Here is a 19,885-nt window from a genome sequence, read left to right on the forward strand (position 1 = left end):
AGTGGATGTTTGACTTCTGAAATCCGTTTTAATCATTTTGTTCCCATTACTAATAAAACATGTCAAATAAATCTTAAAATTTTGAAAGTTTCGAAACACAATTCTTATAATTATTTTGCCGAGAAAAAAAACACACCAAAAACTATCAATATGTTTTTTCTTTAAAATGTATTTATGTCACTTGATGTGACAAAAATGAATTTCGATAGTTATATGCCAATGAATTAAATATACTTACTCTCTGTCTACTGTTAAACATTCTACGCCAGGAGCCAGAGCAAGTACGTTTGCAGTTCTTCTGTCTTCACTGAAATAAAAGGAAATTTAATTTAATACCACAGATTTAATGCATTCATATTCTGAATCCAAAAGACAAGAACTTAATGAGGAAAAAATAAATCAATTCTGAAAATGAGATTTACATGTTGCAAATTATTTTTGGATAATTGCTGGTCATGAATTTAGCTAACATTTTAGTCATTGATTCAAGAAAAATGAGTTACATTCATGGATCAATTCAAACCATCAATAATTCTCTTCCTGTTGTTTTTTCACCTGGACAATTCCCCTCTCATAATTTTGACAAAGTGGACAAATTCCTTTCCTGTTGTTTTTTCACCCTGACAATTCCCCTCTCATTAAACTTTGACAAAGCGGATGAATTCCCTTCAAGTCGTTTTTTCACCTGGACAATTCCCCTCTGATAATTTTTAAAAAGTGGACAAATTCCCTTCCTGTGGTTTTTTCACCTCATAATTTTGACAAAGTGGACAAATTCCCTTCCTATGTTTTTTTTGAATGTAGGACAAAACCCCACCAGTTAAAACCCCACCACTCAAAATTTTATAGAGTGGACAAAACCCCACCACTAAATTTTATAGAGTGGACAAAACCCCACCACTTCAGTTTTATAGAGTGGACAAAACTTTCTTGTAAACATGTTAAAAAACAAACAATTGTGCAGCAGATGAAACTCAAAAGAATGTGTGAACAACTCATCAATAAGGAGAAGACTGTACCCGAGTTTCTTCAGGCTATCAGCCACAGTATCCACTTAAACTAAGTACAATGAAGTACAATGAAGGAAAATTGTCTGAACTGAATAAATTAGAAATGTGCTATAAAAATGTGCTATTTTCTAATCATTAATTGATGAAAATGTGCTACATTCTTGATTAATAGTAAGTAGTTTATTTTTTATATAAATAAATTGAAGACATGAATTTGAAGAAACTTAAAATAATGGATAATTCAAGGTCATAAATGTGGCACAGTCTCAAATAAATGACTACTCTTTGATGTTGATTTAACATTTTGTAAATTATTTGTATAATCTCTTATACCAGTATTACACAAATGTTATATTGAAATTAAAAAATAAAATGTGAAAATGTGTACTGTATATTATATATATTTTAATTCATCAAATCTTGCCCAATAATTGGCAAGTGGTGGGGTTTTGTCCACTCTGTAAAATTTAGTGGTGGGGTTTTGTCCACTCTATAAAATTTTGAGTGGTGGGGTTTTAACTGGTGGGGTTTTGTCAGTCTTCCGTTTTTTTTACCCTGACAATTCCCCTCTCATAATTTTGACAAAGTGGACAAATTCCCTTCCTGTTGTTTTTTTTACCCTGACAATTCCCCTCTCATAATTTTGACAAAGTGGACAAATTCCCTTCCTGTGTTTTTTTTTACCCTGACAATTCCCCTCTCATAATTTTGACAAAGTGGACAAATTCCCTTCCTGTGTTTTTTTTACCCTGACAATTCCCCTCTCATAATTTTGACAAAGTGGACAAATTCCCTTCCTGTTGTTTTTTCACCCGAACAATTCCCCTTTGATAATTTTGACAAAGTGGACAAACTCTCTTCCAGTTGTTTTTTCATCCTGACAATACCCCTCTGATAATTTTGACAAAGTGGACAAATTCCCTTCCTGTTGTTTTTTCACCCGAACAATTCCCCTTTGATAATTTTGACAAAGTGGACAAACTCTCTTCCAGTTGTTTTTTCATCCTGACAATACCCCTCTGATAATTTTGACAAAGTGGACAAATTCCCTTCCTGTTGTTTTTTCACCCGAACAATTCCCCTTTGATAATTTTGACAAAGTGGACAAACTCTCTTCCAGTTGTTTTTTCATCCTGACAATACCCCTCTCATAATTTTGACAAAGTGGACAAATTCCCTTCCTGTTGTTTTTTCACCCGAACAATTCCCCTTTGATAATTTTGACAAAGTGGACAAACTCTCTTCCAGTTGTTTTTTCATCCTGACAATACCCCTCTGATAATTTTGACAAAGTGGACAGATTTCCTTCCTGCTGTTTTTTCATCCTGACATAATCCCTCTCTCATATTTTTGACAAGTGGACAAATTCCCTTCCTGTTGTTTTTTTTACCTTGACAATTCCCTTCTGATAATTTTGACAAAGTGGACAAATTCACATCCTGTTATTTAAAATCAATGCTATGCTGAAGTAAATTTTCCCTCAGTGTTCTTTAAAATGCTCATCAAATGATGGCTGATAAAATAAACAGTTACACGTTTCCACTAATTGTAAAATAATATTGAGCTATCAGAGACTTGAAGCAATCAATGGTAAAACATTCACAACTAATGGGGTGAACATAAAATAACTACATGTTCTAATCAAACAAGTCACTAACATAGCAATTGATTTTATAACTTTTTTTCCTGGGCAATTTAAGGACTTTCAGAGGACTATTTGGTCAAGAATAAGTGATCTTTTTCAACATTTTTACTACATAAATTAATAATTTCTTCATCTTACAAATCCAGATACAAACATAACATAGACATATAAAAATTTTGAGCATTGAAAATATTCTGTAAATATCATTTCCAAGAAAAAATTATAACATAACCAAAAGGTAAGTTAAAAAGCCAGCAATAGTTGCTATCAATAAAATATTATTACTTTAATTGATTGAATTTCCCATTAGCAAATCAGAGGCTCAGTGAATGGGTTATTGAAAATGCTATAACTTAAATTTAATAAGTTTTTATTATGTAAAATAGAAAGACCCTGTGTATAGGTAAAATATTAGGTTATCTTAAGCCTCTATCACATCAGCCTCAGGGCAGCCGTACGAACGCATTTTGACAAAATTCGCTGTGTTTCGTGCGGCAGGTGCAAGACAGTCGTACAAATTCTTACTGTCGCAAGGTTGCCACGACATTGCAGACTGTTTTCTCAACATGCACATTATTTCTGCGATTTTTGACAGATTTTTAATATAAAATTTAATATAAAATTTATTATTATTTTTGAAAGATATGGGCATTTTACACTTGATACGGATATTGATCTTGATGCTAAAACTGATCCTTAAATTGATCTGATTATTTCTAACTTTGTTTTGTAATTTGTTGATTTTATCCCAAGATTGGGTTGTTTCTTTGCAAATCAGCAATTGTTTACATTTTGAATATGAACCATTTAATTATAGCAAAGTATGATCAATTTAAGTTTCATAAAACAATGAAAATAAAATCAGGATCATTTGATCCTGATCCTGATCTTCTCCTCCCTTGTTGCGCTCTGATAAGCAAGGCCAGAACTTTGCGTGGCAAAAGTCTTCACAAAGTCTCCATCTTAGAATACTCAAATGCAACCTATGTGGTTGAATTGCCATCCCGGTTTGATTGAAACAATACGGGGCACTCTAATGATGATTTTGCATTCAATCCTCACTTTTGAATTTGTACGATAAACGTACATACATCGTATGGCAACCATGCGGCAGCCTTGCGAATTCTTGTTTGGCATGCAGTGCCCATGCGATTTTTTTTTCCATTTCGTACGATAGCCTTACGTCTGTCTTAGCAATCGCACGTCTGTTGCACGGTCAGTTTGCGACGACCGTACAAAATGTTGTTGGTTTTTTTCCTACTTTTAAGCTTAAATATTGTGCAAGCCACTTGGCTGCCGTACGAACAGCGTACATCTGCCTTACGATCTATATATCTGTCTAGATAAACTGCGAAATTGCCTGCAAAGTTTCTATGGCACATATTTCTCAACAAATCGTACAAACCAAATTTTGTGCAGCTGATGTGACAGAGGCTTAACTTAAACTTTAATTATTGACAAGAAGGGATGAATCATGGGTAAGAGAATATGGTGTTGTTAAACATATAGCACTAATCTAAAATATGATTAGCAAAGGGTAAAGGGATAAAATGAACTAAAATGTTATAATGAATTAGTTCCCAAGGGAGTAGTAATTTATAATACTACGGAAATGTTTTACACAAATGACAAAAGCTCTTTTAACATTTATACGGAAAACAGAGATGTATTATATTTCCTCCCTGTCTAGTCTATACAGTATGGTTAGGACAGAAAAACATCTAAGAGGACAAAATTTACAAACATTAACAGATATTTTTGCAGGAAATCAATTTGATTCTATCAAACAAAATTTACTTTTTCATTCTGTATACAAAAGAACTGATTGAATATAATAGTTGACTTGACCTAAATTATTATTCACTTTTTAAAAACATTTGTTTGAGCTTGATAGTGTGGTGAGATCTTGAAATTAAGATATTTCAGTCACTCTAAAATCTGTTGCCTGGAAATAAATTCTAAAACTTCTGTCAAAATGAAGACATATGCACTCCTTTCGTAAGACTTAAGCATGTAAGAAGTACTTATCAACAATATCTTGTCCTACTGACAATCCTTATATCTAACTTGCTGATTTTTTTTTATAGAATTGTCTAGGTTAAGGAACTTTCCATTATCAATGATGGGGATATTAAGATGAAAATATGAAGTTGGTAGAGCCTGGTCAGTTTGTATATCTGTGTGGAAATGTCTTATCATTTTGGTGCCAGTAGGTGAAGGGTTTAAAAATACAAACATTTAACCCTTTACCTCATATAGAAGTGTTTTAACGCCTTTTCAAACCCATCCCCTTTTTAGGCCTCAAACAGTGAAAAAATGCCCTATTTAGGCCCCAAACCCAGTTTTTCATGTTAAAAAAAGTGATCACATTTTCGGTGCCCCCTCATTAAGGTGATACATGAAGGGGTTGCCAGAAGGGGGATGTGCCCCCTTCTGTTTTGGGGGTGTGAAGGTGTGGGAGTCCCCCTCAACGCCAATAAAATTTTGGGCATGTGACATGCTAAGATGGCCTCAGGTCAATTGTACGGTAATGTGTAACCAACGCTGAAAAGCCTTTTACTCTCCCAGCCACAAATACAGTACGTTTTAGGTACAATAGAAGTACCTATAAAGCCCCACAATGTAGTATCAATATGGTATCACTTAAGTACCTGCTTCTAGTGTACTTTATTTTATGGAGCAAAATTTAACATTCACTCGAACAGGGGGAAGTACACTTAAAGCTCCGTCTAAAATATTTAAATTATGCTTCAAAGATACTTCTTTTAAGAAAGCATATATAAAGCATCAGTCAGGTAGTACCTACAAGCTCAGCATGGTAGGCTCAGGGAAGTACATTTTAAGTATCAATTTAGGAAGTACCTTTAAAGCTTTACCAGAAGTACAATAGAAGCATCACTTGGGGCCCTTTTAAACATCAGCTTGAAATTAATAATGAAGTACATTTGAAGCACAACATAAAGAAGTTCATTTAAAGCATGATCATTTATTGAAGTATATTTAAAGCATCAAACACTATATATCTTAAGAAGTACAATTTAAGCATCAAGTTGAAGTTCATTTAAAGCATCATTGAAGAAGTACATTTAAAGCATCATTGAAGAAGTACATTTAAAGCATCATAAATTATATATATATAAGTTTTAAATGGTTAAAGGGTATAAATCTATATCTTATGAAATATTTTGATAAACTCTATCAAAGGTAAAATAATATTGGTTCCATTTTTATATGATTGATTGTACTGTTAATATAACCCATAATTTACTATAACAGAAGGGTCCCCTTGCCCTCAAAATGTAAATGTTATGAAAAATCATGACCTGCACAGGCATGTAATTTACTGGTTCATAATGTAAAGAAAAGGGCAGATTTAAAATTTCCCCCTCAATAACACTCAGTGAAAAAGATTTAAATTAGGACATATGTAAAATTTATGAAGAGAAACAAAAACTAAACTTATACTTAGTGTTAATTTAAGGTAAATTTGAAAAGGCTGTTGTAACAAAATAGTCTAAATAGCTTACCATTATTCCATTGAACAATAGTATATTTCCATTTCCATCTGATTGAAAAACTCATTTAATGTCCCATTATAATTTCATTAAAGTTCACATTATAAAGTTGTTTCATCTAAATGACACTTTAGGCACATGTTTAACTTTAGTCCTAAGCATCTTTATAAATAAGTATAAGCACTGAGGTCCAAAGAAACTTCCTGAGTAAAAGAAACTTCCCAGTAATATTTGAATTTTCTGAGAGCCAGATTTGTTCAGGATATTAGATTACATGTTGTAAACCCCAGTTATCTAACACTTTCTTTTATATAAGATAGGTGAGTTTAACACAGGTTATTATGAAAACAGCAAGAAGAAACTCTTGACCCCTCACTGACCAATTACACATGGTTTATATTATGTTACAATCACTTGTGTTTGTGAGTTAAATTTTACTCAATTCTCAAAAGTACATATGAAGTCCCTAGAAATATGCTTTATATTTTCATATAAGTGTTTAAGGCATCATTGAAGCCCCATTACTGTTCTTATCTATTTATTAATGTTTACAAAGCATCAACAAAGTCCCTGGCACTTCCAGCAGAAGTTCCCTGGGCTTCTACTGAAGCAGGTATGTGTTAGGAAGAGTATACTTGAAGTTCCAGGGGCTTCATTTGAAGTATGGTTGTTGTGTATCATTGAAGTCTGTAAATGGACTTCAGATGAAGCAGGTCTTATTATCTGTAAGTATATCTGAAGTACATTTCAGGTATACTTAAAGCTGGGGGACTTACCTGAAGCATGTGCTTCATTTGTGGCTGGGCTATCTCAATCCATTGTGAAGTTGCAGCACTTTGAAATCAGTTTTGATGGGGAAAAAAAACAATGCAAAATAATGATTTTTGGCAATTTTGAGACGTGCCCCCATTGCCAATGTTACAGGAAATTTAAGATTGAGCATGCTGTTATAGAGACTATGGTCTAGTCAGCATTTGTGCCAAGTTTCATCAGTATTGAATCATTTTTCATAGTTTCATAGCAGTTTGAACTTGCAACAGGAGACTTTTCAATGAAAACGGCCATTTTTCACAATATGCTCATGAAGGAAAGGGTTAAATCATATCCTATTATTATGAACTACTATGTCAAAAATTATATGACTGTTATTTACCTTATGCCTATAACTGTCTTTCCTTTTTGTGAAACCTTTTGAATGCTTGCTTTGTGTGGATAACAATACATATTCCTTAACTATGATTCTTGTTCATTCATTTCTGTATCATTATCATTATATATTTATCAATTTTCCACATTCTGCTACTAAACATTTATATATACATCTGTTATTCTATGTCTAAATTATTGTATAGCTGATATAATATGAGCCGCGTCACGACAAAACCAACATAGTGCGTTAAAGCGACCAGCATAGATCCAGACCAGCTGGCGCATCCGCACAGTCTGATTAGGATCCATGCTGTTCGCTATCAGTTTCAGACCTTGTAAAAGGGTTGGTAAGCGAACAGCATGGATCCTGATCAGACTGCGCGGATGCGCAGGCTGGTCTGGATCCATGCTGGTCGCAAACGCATTATGTTGGTTTTGTTGTGACGCAGCTCGTATCATTGTTACAAAGGAGTGCATGGGATTGTGTATGCCAGTATATATAAGTGTAACATATGAAGTTCACATTCAAAGTGCAAAATTACAAAGGGGAATTATTCTAAAATGGATAGGCACCTAATCTTGTATCCAGGTCTGTGAATGCTGAAGAAAATTTTCTCAAGTTATTGTTTAAACACCACATTGATCTTTATCTAAGAAAATTTTATAGCAATACAGAAAAGCAAAGAAAGATAACATGAAAGAGAAGCAAATGTTTATAAAAAAATAAAATTCTGGTTATAAAGGAGTTCAAACTATGATGCTTTCCGCATTTTTTACATGATCAACAAACCACTTTTAAATAGGGGATGAAAATTGGTAAATGAAATAAATAAATTTTTTTGCAATTTTAGCTAAATTAATATCATCTATGAAATTATTACTTACAACTCTTTATAATGAAATGGTTGATACAAATTATCTTTTTAAAGCTGACAAACTTGATAGTTTGGCATCCTTGGCAAAATGTGAAATATTTTGAACCATTATTTACTACCATAATTATCGTAAAAAATCTGCTGTTTCGTATAATTATAACCTTGAGAAATCCCTTTTGAAATATTAGTCACCTGAGGAAACACATCATTATATAAATCTCTAAAAACATTACACAGTGTCAAGTTAAAACGTCTTTTTGTGAATTATTCACATGTTAAGATATTTCTGATTCTACAAAATGCCTTCCTGCTACAGTTTATTACTCCCTGAAGATTTCAGATTAAAGTTTTTTATGGAAGTTGTCTCCACTGTAAAAATCATATCTTTTCTAATCCGGATTTGCAAAAATCAAACATGGTAAGCGGATTACACATAAGACCCCTCCCCCTTCCAAAAAAAAAAAATGAAAGAAGAAAAAGTTTTTTAAGAGAAATGAACATTAGCAAAACAAAATTTTTCAAGGTTAACCATCAAACAATAAAAAAATGCATTTTATCTTGTGAATAGTACTTATATATAAATATATGAATATCAACATCAATAGATTCATTAAAAATATAGGCAAAATGTCTTATTCAAAATATATTGACAATTACAGAGAAATTTCCCGAATTTCAAAAAAAATACCTTTAAGCTCAAGGTCATTTAGGGATAAAGCTAAAAATAATTAAATATGTCAGAATAAAGATCCTGGTCAGAGTATTTTGCATGTAAACTAATTGTTTTTAAGCTTAAAGAATGAAGATGCAACATGCGTATTTGCACACGGCAAAGCTGGGGCCACGTTTGAATATATCGAAAGATTTTGTAAATGGAGTAGAACAGCGATAATCTTGATGCGGCATGTTTTCCTTCAGTTTTATTTAGAAATAGGGGAGAGACGCCGTTTTATACCTGTCCGCAATAGAAGTTTGTAAATACTCAGAGAGGGGCTGAGCGTCATGCATGACTTAAAATCGTTTAAGTTTGTAAATCTACTTTTGAAATTTTAAACATGTTACTGTGTAAACGTACTGTTGCAGTTCTACAACTGGAAACACGTTTTCTTAAACTCTATTTTCTGTATTCGAGTTTTACATTTCATTTATATATCTCAGATACAGTTGGATATCTGTAAGCATGATAAGTGTGCTAATATGCTTATGTATTATATGCAATGGAAGATACGAACTTGTATATTTATTGCTGTTTTTCATGTTTAGTCAGTTGTTAATACCTACATGTTAACTTGTTATTTAAAAGCGGGTGCCTTCAATTAAAAGATTGGATTAAGAGGCATATTATTTGCTGTGCACGAATACAATAAAAAATGCTAGACATGCACGTTTGCATTTTCAAAAGTAGTTTTCAAAAGGAACACTTTACATGTCTGGAATTTTGGCAACGAAAGCCCTCCATACAAATTTTCTCCAGCGAACATTTTTATCTTGTGTATTATTATAGATGTTGAAATATGAAATTTTTTCAAAACGGCTTATATTAAGTTTTTTTGATACATGTATATATGATCAGTTCATGTGCTGGGATTGACAAATATGCATTTTATTTGGATTTTAAAGGCGTTTTGAGCTCCACACCCCAAGTGTCTGTGATTCAATCATACAGATATCTTCCTTGACACATCTACAATTTTACTTAGTATAGGGATTTATATAGGAAAATAGTATATTGACTAAAATTTAAAGCATCCTTTTTACAACACTACCTCCTATGTTCCTTGCTTTAAATAAAATTGTAACAAAAAATTGTTAAGTATCTGAATTTAATGAAAAGACATCATAAGTCATATAGGAACTGAAATAACTATTTCAACTTTGAATAAACCCAAACTAAATTGTTAAATCTTAGGACAAATCTAAAGGAGCAAAAACTGCTATGCACAACAATGAGCATCCACATTGTACTTATTCATTATGTTAGGTAACTCTTGACTAACCTGAGCAATGATTTTTCTCCAAAGTAGTCTCCCCTTTTGAGTTTTCTAACTTCCTGTGGAGCATCAAAACCAGCTATCGTTTGAGTGACCTTCACCTGTAAGATTAAGAAAATCACCCATGACACAACCTTGACAATATTCACAATGTAAAACTATTAAAAACTGAAGTTAAAAGGATTCAAATGAGTTAAACAAAAGCAATTAGATTTAGCAACTGTATAATTATGTGAAATCATTAAAACAATCCAAGCCATGGAGCAAGGAATATTATCAGTGGAAATGAGCTTTTTTAAATTCCATCCTGCTGGATCAAATGCTGTTACAGTTTCTATTGACATACAAAATTGGATTAATATATTACTCAATACAGGACTGAAGCTGTACCTCTAGGCGCTTGCAGAAATCATGATCATAAAATAGTCAAATATTGTTTTTTTTTGCCAATTAATATTTTTTTCAATCATTATCATACATAAATTGGTGTGAAAAGATGAATAAGACCTCCAAAAGTTCATTTTGGCGGGTAAAAAGGCAAGATTTACGCATTTTATCATTCAAGCACCTTGTCCAGTATATACCGGAATATGGTATTTAGTGTGGTGCTCCAATCCTTATTTTATCTCACTCTCACAATGTTAATCATTTCATTCAAAAAGAAGCCTGCATATATTTTTGTCAGACAGACAGTTAAATGGCAGACCCTCAGATTTGCCTTAAATGTACACAGAAACTTTCTGAAGCAGGTGGAAAAAAATAATGAAAGTCGATTTTAACTGTATGCATCATTTACAAGAATAATAGTAGTAATGTCATTCAAATTTCAGACAAGGTCATTTTAACAAGCATTCTTGACAAATAAGCGGCCATTAAAATGGAAATTTTCTAGTGAAAAATAGACTAATTCATCACTTAACAAGCAGTTTAATGCTTACTAAGAGATATGTAAATAAGCCAGACAACTATACAAGGTGTCTGGAATATTCCTTTAAAAGGTGCCGTAAGTCTGTTCCATTTAATTGGAAGAATATAATTTCGAACAAATTTGAGGATGTTGCATAATTTTTCATCCTGGCAATTGAAGGAAGCGCTGGAGATACTTTATTTTTGTCCAATGTGTTCTACACTAAAGCCTGGTTTAGCAACATGTCCTTACCTCTCCTTTGTTGATAATAAAAAATGTGTCCCCTGTAGCCCCTTCTCGAATGATATATTCTCCTTCGTGGAAAAAGTCCTGAAAATATATGCAAAACAATTACTGGGAGATATCTTTCTCTTAGAAAATAAGAAATCTAAGACACTTGGTAGACATCAGCCTCAATGTAAATATTACACTCAGACAGAGGGCCATTTACACTTATCTCTAATGTTTTACATGCCCTTATAGAGTGAGAGTAAGCCTAATAGATAAAATTGTATAGAACATTCTGAGATAGCACTAATGCATATTGGAATAACATGGATTTGGCTGGTAATTCTAGAAGTATTCCGACTATACATTAAAAAAACAACCAAAAAGACATAGCTCAATTGCACATTTGTGTTTCTTGGCAGCAAAAAAGGCAAATTACATTGGGAATTAAGGTATCAATGTCCATGTTTTTGCTAAAGAAATACATATTTTCTTAATGCATGTTTTGACTTATATGATTAGGGATAGGGCAAATTCAATAAACTTATTGCAGATTTGCTAACATTAACACAGCATTTCTCTTTGAGGAGTGAAAATAGGGAATATAATGTATTGTATTAAACCTTTGTTTGTTCCCAAATCTATGATTTTCTCTGAGCTATTCAATTATCCGAAGAATTATCCAAAGAGATTTTTGCGGAAACTACACAAAATGACAATTTTATGACTGTCTTTGTGGACACTAACAACACAACAATGCCCTGTAATTGAATAAAGGAACATTTTCTTGTACTGCTCTGACAGAAATAAGAGAGGAAGCGAGCTACCGGTAATGGATTATTTGATTATCGTTTTAGAAAAAAATGCTCAAAAGGCAATGCTAAATATCTCTTGGGTTGTTTAAATTGGTAGTTAAAACTTAATGCATATTTTTTTTAATTTGTTGAAGGGTGAATCATGTTTTTCATGTTTTCTTTTTATTAAGTTCTATTGATTTCACTTCATCCAAATTTATAATGTTTCCCTTAAAATTTGTCTCTATGGAGTGAAAATCAATTATAATTCTTGACAAAGGATTTTGTTTTGTTTTCTACAGTGTTTTTTGTAATGTGCTAAATGTATGATAAAAGACTGATTACAAATAACATAAATTTTATATTTATAGAGCTATTTTAAAGTAATATTTATGTATCATAGTCTTTAATTAACAGATGAAGACCAATAATAATTATGCTGCATTTCTTACTCAGTACACTATTATTTAGATATCAGTATTTTTGCCCCCTATCCCCACCCCTCAAAAATGGTTGCAATCAACCTTAGATAGGCTATGAACTAAGACCCATACCAGTGACTCTCAACTATTACATTTACTTAAAATAATTACTAAATTTTTCATTAAAATTGTCAAAAAAGATCACAAACAGGGCATCTTTTTGAGTGACATTTAAAACCAATAGAGCATCATGGTTTCTTTGCTGTTCTTTAAAAAAGTTTCCCATTTATTCAAAAAATAATTAACTGAAACAATACACACATTACAATCACTCAAATATATATCTCTGTCACATTTCGATAAATAAACATTTGGTTGACTAGAAAAAGGTAATTTTGTCCTAATGATATACCAAAATTTTATACCCCAGATACATTTGTATGTCATTTGCTTATTAAAATCTTGACTGCAATATCTGGCTGCTGTTCAAGGTTTCAACAAATGGCTTTTGATAAATTTTAACAAGCTTTTTTATAATAACAACATATATTTCCCATCTCATCAATATTGTAGAAGAATAATTCCTCAATCAATCTTACTCATACTAAACCTATTCCCATGGAGTGAATTGTAAAAGCTTATCCCATGGGGTAAATTTTAAAAGCTATCTAAATTCAAATATGATAAATTATAAAGTGATTATAAGAAACACAAATGTGTTGAATTTTCTCTGGAAAAATAATAGGATAAATAAATCAAGACCAACACAATTTGAGCCGTGTCACGACAAAACCAACATAATGGGTTTGCGACCAGCATGGATCCAGACCAGCCTGCGCATCCGCACAGTCTGATCAGGATCCATGCTATTCGCTATCAGTTTTTCTACTTGTTATAGTTTTTGTAAGCGAACAACATGGATCCTGATCAGACTGCATGGATGCGCAGGCTGGTTTGGATCCATGCTGGTCGCAAACGCACTATGTTGGTTTTGTCGTGACGCGGCTCGTTTATCAAAACATGTTTCGCATTTATAAGCTTCAGCAGTTGATCTGGAAAAATAATGAAATTATTGATTTTGGGACCTGTGGAAAGTAACCTAGTAAATCTGAACTCAAATAAATGGTGTATCTTCCCCTTGCCATGCTTAATATCTTAATAGACTTGTCATTATCTCCAGTCACTCTGGACTAAAACATTCATCATTTTTAGGGAAAATTTCAAAATATGTACTGGATGGAGAGCAAACAGCACGGATTGATTGATCAGATGGCATAGATGTGCCAGCCAATCTTGGTCTCCAATGGCTGTATTCTGGTAGAATCGGTTGCGAATAAATGCATAATTTATATTTTGTGTTATACAAACAAAGTGTAAAGATGTGCTTAAATGTTATCATTACACTAGAGGCATGTCAATAAAAAATGATTCTTTTGCACTTTAAACAGTCTTTATTTTGGGCATGTGATAAATAGAATATTATACTTATGTTACTAAGGTTCATTACTGAATTTGTTGAATAAAATAATACTTTACTCGCTTAAATTATTTTTTTTTTACTCACTAGAGGCTTGCATAATATATTTTTATTCAACTTCTTCAATAAATTCAATATTAAGCCTACACTGACATTAAATCAGTATTAAGCCTACACTCATTCAATATCCTCTATTTACTTGTTAAATATCCTAGTTTTTCACATTATTCTTAAATAAGAACTTCATTTACTTGTTACCAAAAAGAAATTGCCTAAGACTATAAAGGAAACCTGTCATTTACAGATCCAATATCTATTTATAATTACTCACCACTTCAAGAACATCAGCCAGCTTGGATAATTTCTCTGCTGGTAAACTTCGCAGTAAAGGCACACTGAAAACAACAACAGTGTAACAAAATTACAAAAAATTATCACCTGATAAACTTTAAATCTGTTTCATAATTCGATCTTATATTAATATAAAACAAATACATGTAAATGTGTACTTGTATTGAATGGCCATTACAAAATGGGTCTGTGACATGTTTCTTTATGCCGTTGAGTTAAAATGGAATATACTCCAACACTTATCTAAGGCCTAAGTGAATTTATTCTCCAGAGTGTGAATTACATGAATGGTTTAAAAGACTTGAAGCCAAATAGAAGCTTTTACTTTGAAATTCCATTATGCACCTGTTTCAAATCATAAGCATTTTGGCTTCTAAAATAATATAAACATTTATCAGGAAGTGGCATAAAGGTACTTCACTTTCATCTTCAAAATTCTGAATTGTCACAAAAATATCATGCCACAAAATTCTTGGATTGATTTCTTTTTTAGGGGTTCTAATAATCTGATTATCATTAATGCTATTTTGTTAGATTATTCAACATATTTCTATTGAATAATTTTACTACTCTTTATAATAATTTTACAGGAACAAGTGACAAAAGCATTTTACAAGGTCTCTTGGACTCTACATCATTACAAACATGAAAGTTGCATGTCTACATAATTATCATAATATAAAACAAGGATGAATATTATTCGGTTTTGGTTTACAATGCATTTCTAAGAGTTATTTTCAATCTGAAAACCAAGCAATGAATTCCTTAGTTACAACCATTAGCTAGACCATAAGCGAAACTGTACAAATTCCTTGATTAAATTCATGAAAAGTTCATGTTCAAGTGCACTGAGGCTTGGTTAAGATAAAAAAAATGTTACTAAATACCATGTCATGATAGTATCTTGATACATAAAACAAGAGGGCCTTGATGGCCCTTATATCGCTCACCTAATTATCTAAATGCTCTGAATTAATATTTTTAGCAATGAATGAAAAGCAGATATATGTCATAAACTTAAACTGATATCATAACATTTATATCTGCACCTGAAATAGTGCAAATGTAAGTAAGGTTTTCACATATATGCCTTTTGATATGCTGTCACCTAGTTTTGGACCCCAGACGACCCACAAGAAATCATCAAAACAACCTTTCTGACAAAATTTTAATATTCAGAATATTTCGGCTCAAAATATTACATCTTGAATGTAAACAAGGTTAAATTTTTTCATAAGTGGGCTGCGTGACCTAGTTTTGGACCCCAGATGACCATATTCCAACTTCAGCTAGAAAGCATCTAAATAGTTCTGAGCTAGCTCAGGTGAGCTAGAAACCTTATATCTTCTGCAGTGAGCCAAAGTTCAGTAATACCTTTCATTAACAGGAAAGTCAGTAATTTAAGCTTCAACGTCAACAACCTATAACTTTCATGAGCTTAATTAACTTGTGACTATATCTAATTATTATGATGATGATGACTCTTTTTTTCCACATAATTATAGATCTTACATAGTGTCAAACGTTGTTGCTTTATTCATTAATTTGAAGTAAAGAAGTATCAATATAAAATCAAAGGCTCAGATAATGCAAACAATGTAATCTATTCTGAGAACGTCTGGCCATGTTTACTGTTATAAAAAGTGTTCTTTAAAACCAAAACATAATCAAAAGAAAAATGATAACAATTACGAAGCAAGATAAGTTAAATTATGATTCGTTAATTATAGGCAGGTTCAATTATGATACCTTAATTATTGGTAGGTTTAATATATTAGCAAGTTCAATTGAAATACATTAACTACGGTATTATAGGAACTAAGGTTCACCTACAATTTAAAGATTAAAATCTCAAAAAGCTATATAAATACAATATTGATTCTGAAATTTAATATTCGAGATGATAGTAATTGTTATATTTAGGGAAGATAATTTGTGTCACAAATTGGGTTTTGTCATTGACTCTTGCAATTTTCATTATTGTACTATTGTAACAATACAAGTGTTTAACATCTTTACTTTGTTAATATTTCAAAAAACTTTGCATCTATTTATCTTATGCAATAAATACGCCCTGGTTATTCAAACTATGTCAATAATATTATCAGATACTAAAATATGCATAGTACTAAAATATGCATAGTATCTATGCATATGCACTTCAGATTGCAACAGTGACATTTCAAAGTTACAAAATGAACCATGACTAAGTTATGTTGAAGTTGATAGTAACTCAGGCATTTATATAGTATTGTATGGACAATTTTGGGTACATACTCTTCAGGAGGGAGAACACTGGCAAGCATATGCCCCCTCATACAAATCAGCCTTACGTTCCAATGCTCTTACTATTACATAATTATATAGTGCCTATATATAGTGCCTGTAACAGAGCTTACTATGATATAACCCAAGGAAATAAAATGTGAAATCAATGTCTGAGAGAGTAGGGATTTGAAACTGTTAAATGCCAGAGTTAGTTATTTTCACTTAAGACAGTATGCTCCGATTGCCTGTTAAATAATGCATGCCTAGCTGTCACCATAAAGAGTAATTCCTTAAACCCAGAAAATTACATTTCTTACAGTTTTTTTTTTCTCTCGCTCAATATCAAATTTCTACAATATTTTCTGTTGCTCACTTGATTCTATCTCAAGAGAATAATGGTACTACTGTGATAATCATAAAGTTGCTCATATTTTAAGAAGAAAACAAATAAGGTTTCAACAGAGAGATTGTTGATTTTCTGAGTACTTAAGTGTGTGTGTATTTAATTATACTTGCCACAGGTTGCCTTATATGGGCCAGTTCTCTAAAAGAGTGTTAAACATTTTAGATTTTTGGAGGATAGTGCAAGATACAGATACAGAAATATGCCCCAATTCCAGAAGCTTCTCCTGGTTCTTTAACATGTCAAGTATTTAAACACTCATAATTATATGGGTCCTAGATTTAAAGTCACATGGGTAAGACTGATTAGTTAAATTCAATTTGGCCAGCACAGGAAGCGAGTTTTAAAATGTTTCTAGATATCTTAGCAAGTCATATGTTACTTGTATAAGGCTTAAGTAAAGGTATTTAAGAGATGATATTTTCTCAGCTCTACTCTAACTGTGTCACATCCGCTATCGGTAATGGAAGTATTAACATAGGAATCAATACTTAATAGTAAAAGAAAATATGACAGGTCCATTCATCACTAGATGCCTCCAGAAACTCTGAGATAACATATGAGCCGTGTCACGACAAAACCAACATAATGGGTTTGCGACCAGCATGGATCCAGACCAGCCTGCGCATCCACGCAGTCTGATCAGGATCCATGCTGTTCGCTATCAGTTTCTCTACTTGTTATAGGGTTTGTAAGCTGGTCGCAAACCTATTATGTTGGTTTTGTCGTGACACGGCTCATATATAAATTGTTGGCTATATTCAGATATAGGCTTATTTCACAGCTGTAATTTAAGCAATTATCTATCTAAGTAAACTGTCAATCAAATAGATCGATTAGCTAAATCTGGTACACCATTACAAGCTTTAGCTATATTGTTTTATCGCTGACCCTTTAAACTTACAAAATGACTTTGCTCTGTCTTGTATAAGTTCAAGAAAGTGCATTATCAAAATCGATGCAATGTACTAATAATAAAAAGCCCCCAGCATTATATTATACATGAACTTAGACTGTGCTTAGACTGACAGGTTGTTCTGGACATTGTTGGGGCTCCTTGGATTGGTGGCTTCATTGCCAGCGTAAGAGTACTTAATAAGGACATGCCAGGTCAAATTAAAGGACACAGCTAATGGTGACTTTTATTTCCATTTTTCTACCCTGTTGCAATGAATCCTTATTAATAAAGTTGATGTGTATTATATTTTTGTGACTTCAGGAAAGTTCTTAATGATGTTAAAATACTAATATTACACCTCTCAATTTTCTATCATAAAAATTTTACTTACATTAATATCTAGCTAAGTAAGATGATATATCAGCAACTTTAACCTCATGAGAAAAAATTCAAAGCATAAACATCATAATTTTATATATACAAAGCTTGTAAACACATAATAGCATTTTATCACATAATAATATTGCTAATGTATTCCATGTAAATTATAACCATAATTACGCAATTTTTTTTTTACATTATACATGCATGAGTAATATAACATTGCAAAGACATTAATTTTTTTTGACTCTACATTTTGCAGAAAAATGACATTAAAAAAACAAGCGTAAATTGACAAAACAAGTTTTTCATTTATTTTATTTAGTCATGTTATAAAAAGATCTCAATTACTCATTAACATAATAAAATATTTATATTATATTTTATATGGCAACTCATGTAAGATCATATCTATCCTTGACAAGAATTTTAAATTAATCAAATGATACAGTGTCATTTTAAACTATGTATAAGAGTATGATTATGCTATAGAAATATCCTTAAAAAAATAAATTTGAAGATTACTGAGAAAAATGAATATCGAATTTTGATACCAAAGGCCTTAAATTATTCTAAATTTTAAACTTTTTTTAATATGACTGGTAATTTAAAAAAGAGAAAAAAAGAATTTTACAATTTTTAATTAAATGTTATAATTATTAAATTCATCATTAGTCACTCATTGATTAGTTCAATGATCACAATCAGAAGTTGTCCTTTTTGTACCAATAATGTACTTTTCCTAAATTATACAACTATAGAAACTATTATAGTGCCATTATCCTATTCTTAAAGCAGCTCAATCAACATTGCATTTAATGTGTTTGACAGTATCTTTATTCAAGAGTCATGATTATGCAGTCAAGTCCTATTCCATTGAACAAAATTAATTCCAATTTTATAGGAGAAAATAAAAGTGCCATAGTTTCCATTATCTTCTTGTTGAAAATTCAGCAGGAATGTCATTTTTAGAAATTTCAATTTGAATTTATTGATCCTTTATCATTCCAATGCAACAATGTTCCTGTCACATATTTCAAGACAAAAAAAAAATGAACATTATTGAATCATCCTAATATCTTCAATTTGGTGCAAAATTTCTCTTGAATATTTTTATTTTTTGTTGGTATTTGAGAGCATTTATTGCTTTTTCATCCAAATCTCTTGAAAATGTCAATTAATGATTGATTACTGGGTCAAATTGCACTGCAGATATTTACGCCAATTACATATTAAAGGACCAGCAATTGTCAACATGAAAATTATATTTTTCTTCAATTTACATGTTCAATTTATTTTGCTTCCTTTTTATTTTCAGTCGCCTTTATTTGCAAAAATGCTGTGACATTTCTTCGGAAACATTTTGAAAAGATTGGAAATGAAAACGATTATCACTTTATACTTTGAAAAGAAAAACTCTTCTTAATGCAAATCGTTCTAGAAGTGTTTATCAAAGCACTTGACATTTCTAATAGCTTTCTTCAAGTGATAAAATGTCAAAGTTTGCCTTGAGCTCTACAATTTTGATATTATTCTTTAAACAATTCTCTTTTGACTAAAGGGTAAACTGT

At 31.7% G+C, this 19,885-nt stretch overlaps 1 protein-coding gene across 8 annotated transcripts in view; it reads right to left on the bottom strand.

Moving 5' to 3' along the window:
• LOC132717728 (cGMP-dependent protein kinase 1-like) overlaps positions 1-19,885 on the bottom strand; it is a 91,018-nt gene that overhangs the window by 14,378 nt on the left and 56,755 nt on the right. For 6 of the 8 annotated variants that reach the window (XM_060701275.1, XM_060701279.1, XM_060701276.1 and 3 more), the window contains 5 exons: positions 14,345-14,408; positions 11,345-11,422; positions 10,192-10,286; positions 7,893-7,919; positions 239-307 (listed from right to left, as the gene is read on the bottom strand). In XM_060701275.1, the coding sequence (XP_060557258.1) occupies positions 239-307; positions 7,893-7,919; positions 10,192-10,286; positions 11,345-11,422; positions 14,345-14,408 (333 nt within the window). The remainder of the gene's footprint in view (positions 1-238; positions 308-7,892; positions 7,920-10,191; positions 10,287-11,344; positions 11,423-14,344; positions 14,409-19,885) is intronic. The other 2 variants (XM_060701283.1, XM_060701280.1) reach the window with 1 other exon arrangement.

The sequence above is a fragment of the Ruditapes philippinarum genome, unplaced genomic scaffold, assembly GCF_026571515.1.
Source record: "Ruditapes philippinarum isolate M1 unplaced genomic scaffold, ASM2657151v2 ctg793_1_1_1_1, whole genome shotgun sequence".
NCBI classification, from domain to species: domain Eukaryota; kingdom Metazoa; phylum Mollusca; class Bivalvia; order Venerida; family Veneridae; genus Ruditapes; species Ruditapes philippinarum.